The sequence below is a fragment of the Cibotium barometz genome, chromosome 22 (assembly GCF_041138505.1).
Source record: "Cibotium barometz isolate CiBa-2024 chromosome 22, ASM4113850v1, whole genome shotgun sequence".
Lineage (NCBI taxonomy): Eukaryota > Viridiplantae > Streptophyta > Polypodiopsida > Cyatheales > Cibotiaceae > Cibotium > Cibotium barometz.
In genome coordinates this window covers 32,655,881-32,667,355 of record NC_141067.1, presented here as the reverse complement: position 1 = coordinate 32,667,355, position 11,475 = coordinate 32,655,881, and the positions used below count along the sequence as shown (strand labels likewise).

At 43.5% G+C, this 11,475-nt stretch overlaps 1 protein-coding gene across 1 annotated transcript; it reads left to right on the top strand.

Moving 5' to 3' along the window:
- Positions 1-242: 242 nt before the first annotated feature.
- LOC147626555 (lysine-specific histone demethylase 1 homolog 3-like) lies at positions 243-10,835 on the top strand. Its single transcript, XM_086816609.1, has 8 exons — positions 243-1,666; positions 4,551-4,692; positions 4,784-7,372; positions 7,487-7,580; positions 7,667-8,133; positions 8,404-9,402; positions 9,918-9,992; positions 10,093-10,835. The coding sequence occupies exons 1-8, from the start codon at positions 795-797 to the stop codon at positions 10,147-10,149; spliced, it is 5,295 nt and encodes a 1,764-aa protein (XP_086672735.1). The 5' UTR covers positions 243-794; the 3' UTR covers positions 10,150-10,835.
- Positions 10,836-11,475: the final 640 nt, after the last annotated feature.

Here is an 11,475-nt window from a genome sequence, read left to right as displayed (position 1 = left end):
TTGTGCATTCATATGCACAATAGAACTACATCTTGTTTTGTAACAATAAAATTGACAGATGTATCGGCATGATGAGCCATTGAAAGCAAGACGCATAAAGGTGCGCCCCCCTTTTCTTAGAAGCGTAGGAGATCTCCCACCTTCTTGCTTGAGAGTAAAATCGACGGCTGTCCACTCTCCTATCGGACGGCGGTCAGATGAGCAGCCGTTGAAAGCAGGACAATTACGCGGGTGTAGACGTGTGTGTGTGGCAATGACATCTCTCTACCCCATCTTCTCTCTACCCTCTCTCTCTCTCTCTCTCTCACACACACACGCACGCGCGCGCGCGCACGCACGCAGAGAGCCCTACCTGCTTTGTTCTAGCCGATCGGTCTCCTCTTCGACAACCGGCGCGAACCCCCTTTGGCAGCTGATATTTGGGCAAACCTCCATCTCCATCATCGCATCGATCAGCGGGTAAGTTGCCTGCTAGGGTTCCTGGAGTTCGTCTCTTTTAATGCTATGCAATCAGAAAAGGGCCTATTTACAGTGAGAAAGCCAGAAATCCTGTTTCAAGAAACCCATTCGAAAACCCTAACCAGAAGCGGGTAGTTATGAAGCCCTATGGATGGCTTCTTTGCAAGAAAATGGCACCATGAAGCAGCTTCCAAGCACTCCCATAAGCTGCAGGCTTAACAAAATTTGTGTTCAATTTTACTTCTGCCCCAGTGCCCCTTGCCGATCTTATCAAAGGCAAGGGCAAGAACATCACTTGGAACCGTGCTGCTTGTGAGAACATCAATGCAACCGTGATGAAAATCAAGCAGCCTGACCCCTCCAAGGGTGTAGGTGTTTTGCACCAGAACTCGACTAAGAACAAAAGCAGTTGTGTTGAAGAGGCTGCCTCAGTAGGTGCCTTTGATGGCTCTGCAGAGATGACAATAACTGATGGTTATTGCCATGGCCTTGATGCATGCATGATGACAGTAGCTACCGGCTATTTATGTCATGGTCTTGATGAAAGCATGGGGTCAGATGCAATGGATGGGAGTTTGAAGAAAGACCAGTCGATTATCGACTCTACAGATAGTAATCCCAAAGCTGAGGAATTCGAAAAGGTACAGGAACGAGAGGGAGAGGAGATGGTCTCTCCAGATCAAGGAAGTGATGTGCTTATCAACATACACAGTGTGGCAAATGAAAAAGCTCCTGTCTTGAGCAAGGATTCTCTAATTTCTGTCCCAATACACACATATAGTAGGAGAAAGATTAATGCAGCTTGCTTAGCAATGGGCCAGAAAGACTCGCATGCTGTCCAAAGCAGCGCTAGCGTGAGGAAATCAAAACGTGGATCATCAACAGGCATGCCACAGAATCCTCCATCTAAAGGTGACGAAGGTTTGCGGGTTAAAAAGCTTGCAAAATCTCAGTGTGTTTCAAGCCATGTAAAAAAACGAAGGTGTGATGTGGAGTGGGAAGCTATGATAGGAGAAGGTGGTGCAGCCACCGGTAAAAAGGCAGGTCTCACTGCACTAGCAGCAGGTGGCTCAGTAACTATTGAGACTGGTGATTCTGCAGCAGTAACAGCAGGGTTGCAAGCCCGTGCTCCTAGTCCTGCTGAAAAAATCAGGTTCAGGGATGTGCTAAAACGAAGGGGCGGACTTAAAGAATACTTGGAGTGCAGGTAATACCTCTGTGTCTTTTGTAACAGGACTACACTTTGTGAAATCTGGCCATGCAGCAATTCGTTGTGTCATTTGAGCCACCCTGGTTTGCATTAAGGCTTCTTTCAAAGCAGGAGTGCATAATTTTTTGTTTTTAAGTATAAGTGCAGATTCCATTAATGCATATTTGTACAAGGGTTTATGAATCATGGACGAATCTTACCACATGTAAATAGTCAAGGAAGCTGTGCAAATTTCAGGGGTTGGAAGTGTGCCTCTTGTCTTTTTGGTTTTGTTATTTTTTTTGTGAAAGGAAATACACTGCATTTATACTACGAAGTGTTAAGAAAGAAGTTTTTCCCCACGAGTTTGTGTTGAAACTTATTTGCGGTGTTTGTGCTTCTGTGACACCCCTCACTACAGGCTGTCCAGGACAGCTATGTGGGCAGCTGACAGGCCCCCAGGCAGTGGTCAAACCCACACGGGTAGCGGGCTGAAGTGGGCAAGTGTGGGCAGGGCAGAGTGCCCACTGGCAGCAGCCTGGGTAGCACATGTGTAAAAGGGGGGCAAAGCTTTAACACTCAATGTTAGAACCTGTAAAAATTAATAATTATGATCAAAAGCTTGCGTGCGCCGCCCTAACAGCCTCATACTAGCTGACTTGCAAGCGTTGGCCTACCCGTAACATGTCTTCCCCATTGGAGCCTCCTCACCCCAACTTCTTCTCCCTCCTACAGATTGTGGGCAGCCACAGGTGCTTACACACAGCCAATTTCAGTAGTGAGTTTTTCTTTCTCATCTGCCAGGGTTTGCCCCGCAGAGGTTCTAGTGGAACTTGGTTTGACTGGGAAGATGTTCAGTAGAGATTATGGTTTTCTCTCAGTTTCAGCTTCAAGCTGATTTGGCAGGCCTTGTAAATGGAGCTTTTGCTCAGCATTGAGCATTATAATAGAGTACAGTTATCTAGGTATCTGTCTTGGTAAGTCTATCCAAAGGGGCGTAGTTTCTCGACTAGCATGTGCATTGTGCGCTCTCTTTAGTGCTAGTTTTTATCATGGCTGAGTCTGCCTTTCACGTCCAAAGAACTGATAGGAACTCTGTATGGTGGGTTATCTGTGAAGATTTGTCTATGATGGAGTTGATGATTTGAAGCTTTGCGAGAAGACTCTTATGGAGTTAAGATGGCACTTAGGTTTTGTTAAGTTTGTGAAATAACCTGAACTTTCGATTGGCATTTCTGTTTTGCTTGTTTATCTTGTCCGAGTCTTCAGCTGCTCTTTAATTTCTGCTAAACACTCTCAATTTGAGATAGACAGGCCTTACAACTGTGGATGTGATTGAAGTCTAATGCATGTACCAATGAAGTGAGAATAAACAAAGATGCATTCCTGGATCGACGTCAGGTGTGTCAGTATCCTTGAACTGGACGGGGGTTGAAGATGTATTGGGATGGCAGTAGACTGCCTACATCTGTGTATGGAGGATGTTGAGTGTTCAGCGTTAGTCGATGTGAACCTTTAGTACCTCACGTCTTTGATTGTCGTGCAAGAGCATGTCATTTGTGAAACCACTGAGTTCTTCTGGTCGAGTTGTCTCGTCATGGTATTTTAATTATATTTTTAGTGCACTAAATGTAATAAGGTGATTGTCATGTCCTGTGGTAATTAATGGTGATGTTTTACCATCAATTACGGAAGTCTGACGTCTTAGCCATGCAGTTAAGGGAAAGTGGTGGGAGTGCATGCTTCAGTAGATAGAAGCTCCTATTATCTCCGGCTCTTTGGCTTTCTAAATAACATTTGAGTTGGTAGTGACATCTAGAACTTCGAGAAGTATTGCCATAGAAGATTTTAAATTCAGTATTGTTTCTAAATTGGAGAAAAAGGGTAATCAGAGAGTTTTCTGGACCTTTGTGTGCAGTGATTACTCAAGCAAACTACATTGTGCCATTGGAGCGTTGTATGCTTCCACATTGTGGCTATATCATTGTCTGAGCAGACCACCTCTCCTGGATCCTCCCAGGATATGGGAAGAGGATACCCATCAATACCCATCAAGAGCTTTATGAGACTTCAGGACTCAGTAAGTGTACTGCCTTCTAGATGGTGGGTGTGCTTTGGCGTATGCTATTGAAAGGCCTCGTGCAGTGATGATTGTCATCTCATTTTCTATTATTGGAAGTTGGGGATGTCTTGTTTCTGCCAACTGGCCAAACAAGCTTGTACTGATTTTGTCTGATTGTATCTCTACTTTGAGGTATTTTATCAGACTGTAATCAGTACCTCCCATTCGATTGAGGGTTTTGGGATTTCCAGTTAGGCGAGACTTCTTTTTTTCAGTGATCCCTGAGGACACGGTTTAGTCTTGATGAGCATGTCAGTTGCGTATCGAGTGGTTCGTATCTTTTGAGCATTAGGGATGTGATATTATGAAGTTACTGGACTCTAGACTTGGGGAAAATCATTATTGGCTGCAAAGATGTATATCCATTGTTATAGCAAGCATATGAGTTTGCATATGGCCTGTGGTACCATGTGGGCATAATGATATGATTAGGTACGAATATGCATTTTGGATGGTGTATTTTGTACACTAAGCTAGTTTTCCATTTTTTGCATGATAAAATAATGGGAATTTTAACTTTTGTGTCAGCACAGCAGTTTCATGAATATTGAATGATTGATATTTTTTTTTTGGGTTTTTTTTTTGGGTGATGAGGCCTTAGTAAGGGATGGTTTATGGTGACAATGTCTAGGATAATATCTCCTCCTCATATTTTTTGTCCTCCATATTGTTACATTTGGCACTCTTTGATGTATTGGACACTCTTTATTTGGGGCTTTGTATACCACAGTGAATATTGAGATTCATTCGTATATCTGACATGTCACATGAAACATGCAGGAACTTGATTCTGGGTCTCTGGGAGAGGGATGTACGGCATACTTTGTCAGTTACAGACTGTGGAATAAGTGCTGTAGCTTCCTCAAACGAGACTTCCCGAGAGTGCCTTCTTCGTGATATCTATGATTTTTTGAATTACCATGTATGCCCATCACATCATGTTTTGTCTTTGTTGTCTCTAGAAGGTTCGCTTTCAACACACTGATTCCAGTTGTTTGGTTTTGCGTGGGTAGGGATTCATCAATGTGGGTGTTGCAACAAAGAAGCTCAAGTGGAGCTCAGAAGTGCAAGCTAGGGTCAAACTTCAAGAATGCCAGAAAGCTGGGCTTAGCAGAGTTCCTGCAGTAGCAGATGAAAAATCAGCTGTAAGTTATGGTTGGGATCTAGAAATGGAAACTGTTTCTAGTGCGAAGCCATGTTCTCACTCTTGTGGACGCAAGAAAGAAGGTTCTATTGATCAGGAGCTAGTAAATGTTGGTAATGGACAAATGAAGAGATTGGGGCAGGCAATAATTCTTAATGAAGATACTGGTGAGCTGGATGTGGAAGCCATGGATATAGATAAGAAACTTGTAGTATTGGGAGTGCAAAATAGTCCTGCTGAGCCAAGATTGCATGAGCAATCTGTGTATTTAGGCAGAAAAGCTTGTTCAGAGCTGACAACAGTCAGGTCACCAGGTCATGGTGCAGACGAAGAGTCTTTGTTAGACATAAAGAACAGAATAAAAGCTTGGAATAGAAAGAAGAAGGAAGTGTCACAGAAATTGTTAACACCACTTGAAACTAAACATTCCATACGAAGTGAGGAGGTTAGATTGTTGGAGTGTAAAGACTCTTTGCGAGAAGTTAAAGGAAAAGCCATAATCAGAGAAGGCAGAGATATAAAGGCAGAGGTAGATGCTTCAGCTTCTTACTGTGATCAAGAGGAACTTAAAGGTGAAGTTGATGAAATCAGTGTACTTGACACAGCTGCAATGTCTGCACAGGAGTTTGCAACTTCTCATCAAGAAAACCAGTCGCCTCAGAAAAAAGTCATTATTGTGGGTGCTGGGCCAGCAGGCTTAGCTGCAGCCAGACATCTTCAGAACATGGATATCCAGGTGACTATCCTTGAAGCACGGGATCGTGTTGGAGGCAGAGTTTTTACGGACCGGACCTCGTTCTCAGGTCCAGTTGATTTGGGAGCAAGTATAATAATGGGGGTCGAAGCTGACGTGGCAACTGGAAGGCGGCCTGATCCCACTGCCTTACTTTGCAAACAATTGGATCTTGAGCTAACAATCTTGCAAGGCGATTGTCCCTTGTTTGATTCTGTTATGGGTACAAAGGTCCTTGCTGATATTGATAATGCTTTGGAAGTGGAATATAACAGCTTTTTGGATGAAACGGCCATGTTGGTTGCCCAAGATGGAACTGTTGCAATGCAGATGTCACTTGAAGAAGGCCTGGATCTTGCCTCAAAAAAGCGAAGGGCACAAGCAAAACAAGAACATTGGTTTTTGCAAGAGGGAGTAGATGAACCGTCAGGGAGAATTTCCAAAGATGATCAGGATGGTGAAGCAAAGACCATGCTATCAAAAGAGAAAGTCAACAACCTTTCACTTGCTCGAAGAGTAATGGACTGGCATTTTGCAAATTTAGAATATGTCTGTGCAGCAGAGCTGAGCAAAGTCTCTCTTCCTTACTGGAATCAGGGTGATGTCTATGGTGGTTTTTCCGGGCCTCATTGCATGATAAAGGGAGGTTTCAGCACTGTCATGGAAGCCCTTGGAGCTGGTTTGGACATCCATGTGGAGCAAGTTGTCACTAAAATAGATTATGCGTGCAAAGATGAGCAGAGCGGTGGTGTAGGTCAAGTACAGGTACGAACCAAGAATCAGAATATGTTTATGGCTGATGCAGTCCTTCTTACTGTTCCTCTTGGTTGTTTAAAATCTGACACCATCAACTTTTCACCACCTCTTCCAGATTGGAAAACTGCTTCAATTCAGCGGCTTGGGTTTGGGTTACTGAACAAGGTGGTGATGGAGTTTCCTGTCGCCTTTTGGGATGAAACTGTGGATAATTTCGGTGCTACAGCTGAAAGGGCAGAAATGAGGGGCCGGTGTTTCATGTTTTGGAACTTAAAAAAAACAGTGGGTTTTCCAATCCTGAGTGCATTGGTTGTTGGAAAGGCAGCCATTGAGGATGAGCAGAAAGAAGCAGCTGAATTGCTTGAGCATGCACTAATGGTTCTCAAGAAACTATTTGGGGAAACTGCAGTGCCACAGCCAACAGCATTCACAGTGACAAAGTGGGGAAGTGATTCATTTAGTAGAGGTGCATACTCATATGTGGCTGTTGGAGCATCTGGTAAGGATTATGACATTCTAGGACGGCCAATCAAAAATAGAGTTTTCTTTGCAGGTGAGGCAACATGCAAAGAACACCCAGGTACTGTAGGTGGAGCTATGATGAGTGGCTTGCGAGAGGCTGTTAGGATACTTGATGTTCTGTATAGTAGGGGCGATTGTATCTCAGAAGCTGAAACTATGGCTGCTATTCAAAGACAGTCAGACACTGAAAGGAACGAGGTCAGAGATATAGTGAAGAGACTCACAGCTGCAGGGCTTTCCAATGCTACCAAGATGCATGGAGGAAAGCTACGTGGGAATGAGCAACCATTAAGCAAAGCTACATTGCTCCGGGACATGTTTGGGGGTCCAAAAACTACTTCAGGGCGCTTGCTGTTGGCTAAGGAAATGCTTCATTTGCCTGATTCTTCCTTGAGAGCCTTTTTAGGCACAAAGGAGGGCCTTGTGGTCCTCAATGATTGGATTCAGGTGGTGCCATTTTCCACATTCTTTGGTGCCAAAGTTTGTGCCTCCATTTGTAGTTTTCTGTGTATGACTGCTTGAGATAATGGATTGCCAAAAAATTTATGTTTGTTTATCCAGGATTCTATGGGCAAGGATGCGACTCAACTTCTACGACTCTCTGTACGCTTGCTGCATGCGGTTGGAAGTGATTTGTCCTTGGTTCGTGAGTCAGGTGAAGTGGGTCTAGATCCTACAAAAATTACAACATTATTTTATATCCTTGTGGTCTGGGAGACTTAGCTTCTTGGTGCAATTCAGGTATTGGATGGACTGTTAAGGAGAAAGTATTGATGCATTCAAGTCGGGATATTCGTGCTGCTGCTAGTCAGCTTGTGAAAATGTGGACAGAAGTATTTTGTGAAGAAAAGGCTGCTCATGGCCTTACCAAAACATCGCAACAGTCTGTAAGGTATCGAAAAGCCAGAGTGACGCAAAAGAAGAAAATTAAAGAACCAAAGGTCTCCCCAGTTCAGGCGGGTGCCTCATCAAGGGACAACTTTTCTTGTGCTCTAGTTCATGGTGGGGATTGTCTGCAACCTAGCCCAGAAAAGTGTACACAAGCTTCGGGTTGTTTCCGTACAGAAAAAGCAACTATAGAGGGCATCAAGAAAGAGGATGATGTTAAGCATGAAAACATGGGGCAAGCTTTGAAGTTGAATGGACCTGTCTCACATCTTGAAGCTGCTGCTCTGGCTGCTGCCAAAGCTGCTGACGCTGCTGCAAAGGTTTGTTTTTTGTCTTCCTTACTGGATATTTTGGTTTAGATTCAAATGTCTAGTAATGTGGGGAGTTTAGATTGATTTTGAGAGTATGATTATCGAAAACACCTTTTGTTTTTATTTTTTTTGAGAAAGAGAGAGATGTGCACACACACACACACACGCACGCGCGCGCGCACACACATGGGGAGAGAGAGAGAGGGGTTTTCAGGGCATTTGCTCAACTGAATAGGTCTTTGCTGTAGCTTCTAAAGGCATTGCGTTATCTTCATGCAGGCTTACCAAACAGCTGAAGCTGCAAAAGGCAAACAGCCAGATCTTCCAAAAATCTTATCATTTCACAAATTTGCCAAGCGAGAGAACATGACCATGAGTGACTCGAACAAGAGGAAGCCTCTTCAACGAGAAACTCTAGTTTTGTATGGAAAGGATTTGGTGACATCAGGAGCCGATGCTCGACACTCCAAAGTTAGAGATTGGTCAATAGACTTCAGTGATAGCTGTAGTTACTTAGGTAGTCCTAGCATGTTGGCAATGTATGATATCGGGGCCAGCAGTAGGGATGGCTTCTCTTGTGTTGTTCCAAACATGCCTGGCATATCAAGTACAGAGATTGTCGGAGAGAGACACGAGTCTTGTTTCACATCTAACCAGGATGATGCGTTACCCAGTTCAAAGGAGGCTGCTGACGATGCAAGTGCAGGTTCCTCGATGAGAGGTTCCCATCAAAGAAAACCAGGGATCTGTTTGGCTTCTCTTAATAGTGGCAACATGCCACTCAATAGTGTACCCTTAGTTGAGAATCAAAATCTGGGTAAAACTGTCTCTGATCACCATCAATCTTCAGATCCACACAGGCTGGTGGAAAGTATCTCCACTCTTACATCTGCAGATCCAGAGAAATGTGGTAATGGATTTCTTTCGGCTGTCACAAAGCCAGAAAGTGTGGAAGGTCATCGGTGTAGCTTGAACGGAGCTGATGATGCGAGTGCAGGTTCTTCTATGAGAGTTGTTCCTGAACAAAAAACTGAAACTCAAAAGACTGGGGAGAGCTTTTCCAATCACTTATCATTGGACCCAGAGAAATGCAGTGGTGATTCCCCTACTCTAGATAAACCAGCAAATTTGGAAGGACGAAGGTGTAGCATGAATGGATCAGAGAACATCAAGAAGGCTGTCACTGAGTTTATAGCACAGCTTCTTACGCCTCTTTACAAGACGAGACGGATTAACAAGGATAGTTTTAAGTCCATTTTGAAGAAAGCCACTGCTAAGGTATGTACTTTAGTCTTTCTTTTTGTTCACTTGATATTTTATATACACAAGCATGCACTGTGTGCACACAAGAAAGAAATAAAAGCTGTATTAACATCTTCAAAAAATCCCGAGGGTCTATGAGACCGAAAAGTAACACAATGAATCCATGATAATATTGAGTCATGGAAAAAACTGAAAAAAAGAAACTAGGCAACAGTGCTGTAAGAGCCAGATGGCTGATACAATATGCCACTATGAGCGATGAACGGGAGATAGTATAGCAATACTAAGCTAACTCCATGTCGTCGAAGATTGTCATGGATCTGCAGCTGATGGGTAGAAGGTCGAGAGAGAGGGAGAGTCATGTGAGATCTCACACACACACACACACACGCACACACACACACATGCGCGCGCGTGTGCATGCACGCACACACTGGTCTCATGAGTTTCAAGTAGCTTCAGTTCTAGGTTCTACTGATTTTGACAATGGATAAAATCATATCCCATGATTGCAACGTGCCTGGTTGTAGGTGATGGAGCGGCGTACTGAACAGGAGCTAGCAATGGATGTAGCCGAATTTTTTGATACGAAACGGAAACTCAAGGTTGACAGCTCTTTTCAAATGCTCCAATGTAGTTGAAACTGAATGCCTTCTTTGCTTTTTTTAAAGGTCTCCATTCTTTATTTTGGTTGGGACTTTGCAGATCCGTTCGCTGATTGACAAGCTTGTAGAGCGACATCTTGAGAGTGTACAAAAGTAATGAAAGGGAATATGTGGATGGTCTCTTTACTGAATTGTATGTCATCTACAGTTCAACCCCTTGCGGAAAGCTTGAAAGTGATGAGACTGTAGTCTCTAATGACTGTTTGTAGAGAGGATTTGGCAGCTGCAGTACGGTGTTCTGGATTCCATTTTAGTAGAACAAGGGATGCTGTTTACTGGGTTGCAGTGTGAGGAAAGCAGGGCATATAATTCAAGCTGGATGAAATTGTCTGGGTCATAAGCTACTTAAATCATTCACGCTGTGTGTGTGTGTGGGGGGGGGGGGGTGGGTAGAGAAGATATATTGAAGTTCTAAGATGCAGTGTTGGTGTTGGTTTTCTTTTGTTTCCATTATTGGGAGCCAGTTTTTGGTGAAGATTTCGTGATGGATGAAAGTGTCAGTTGAGAGCATTGGCTGGCTCTTACTAATTTTTTGTACTCATCAACAGAGCTACTTGTACTGGAGGGTTGATAGATGTCACAAACGGAGGTGCAGAAGGCAGGCATGTCTTTGAAAGCTTTCACCCTGCACTGGCCTTTTTTGTACAGAGAATTGACCCAAAGGAGGTGTCTTATGTTGCGCTGCTGTACAGTAAATTACACTGCATGCTTTTCAGCTTTCATGGCACATTCCCCCATTTTGTGATCGAATTATCTAGAATAATCTCTTTGTGTTCTTATTTATCTTTACCTTAGTGTGAGCAAGATATGTCTTGTTTGTGTTAGTGTCTTTCTTTGCACTGTTCTTAAGTTTTGTGGAAGAAAGAGCATAGGAAGATGGACCAACACACAAAGAAAGCCGATGGGCAAGCAATGTCACCAACCTTGGTCATGGCTTACGAAGCCTAATCTCCACCAAAATTGCATGTAGCTTCTTTTTTTCGAGGAAAGACCCATTAGTAAAGAAAAGTACTATGGATAGTCAGCCATCACTCCCAGTCCAAACTCCAGTCAAAGACCCCGGGTCGACTGAATACCATAACCTGTTCCCCTAGACAGTTGCATTATTACATGGAGCACGCGTGGGTTAAGAGGTGTGCTTAGTTACTAATTTTCCAGGTGGTGTTCGAAGTAGTCATTTTGTCTTTACCTTTTTGTAAGAGTAGGAATGCAAAATCCGTTTGAGTTGTGCATTTGTCTCCTCTTCAAGGATAAAATGCATTGTGTCCTCTGCAAGGTTAATGTGTAATATTTTTGTACACTTGATAAGCGTCTGGCATACAAGCTTCTTGATGTACTCTCCTATGAGAATACCTCTGAGCCATATGAATGTAGTTAATTTGTAGTGTAGCCCAATGTGTTGTATGTAGAGTTTACTGTCAAG

Excerpts from the sequence above, each read along its gene's own strand:
- LOC147626555 (XM_086816609.1), top strand. The coding sequence starts at position 795 with ATGAAAATCAAGCAGCCTGACCCCTCCAAGGGTGTAGGTGTTTTGCAC. Across the intron at positions 7,581-7,666 it reads GTCCTTGGTTCGTGAGTCAG|GTATTGGATGGACTGTTAAG; the intron begins GTGAAGTGGGTC and ends GGTGCAATTCAG. Across the intron at positions 9,993-10,092 it reads ATACGAAACGGAAACTCAAG|ATCCGTTCGCTGATTGACAA; the intron begins GTTGACAGCTCT and ends GGGACTTTGCAG.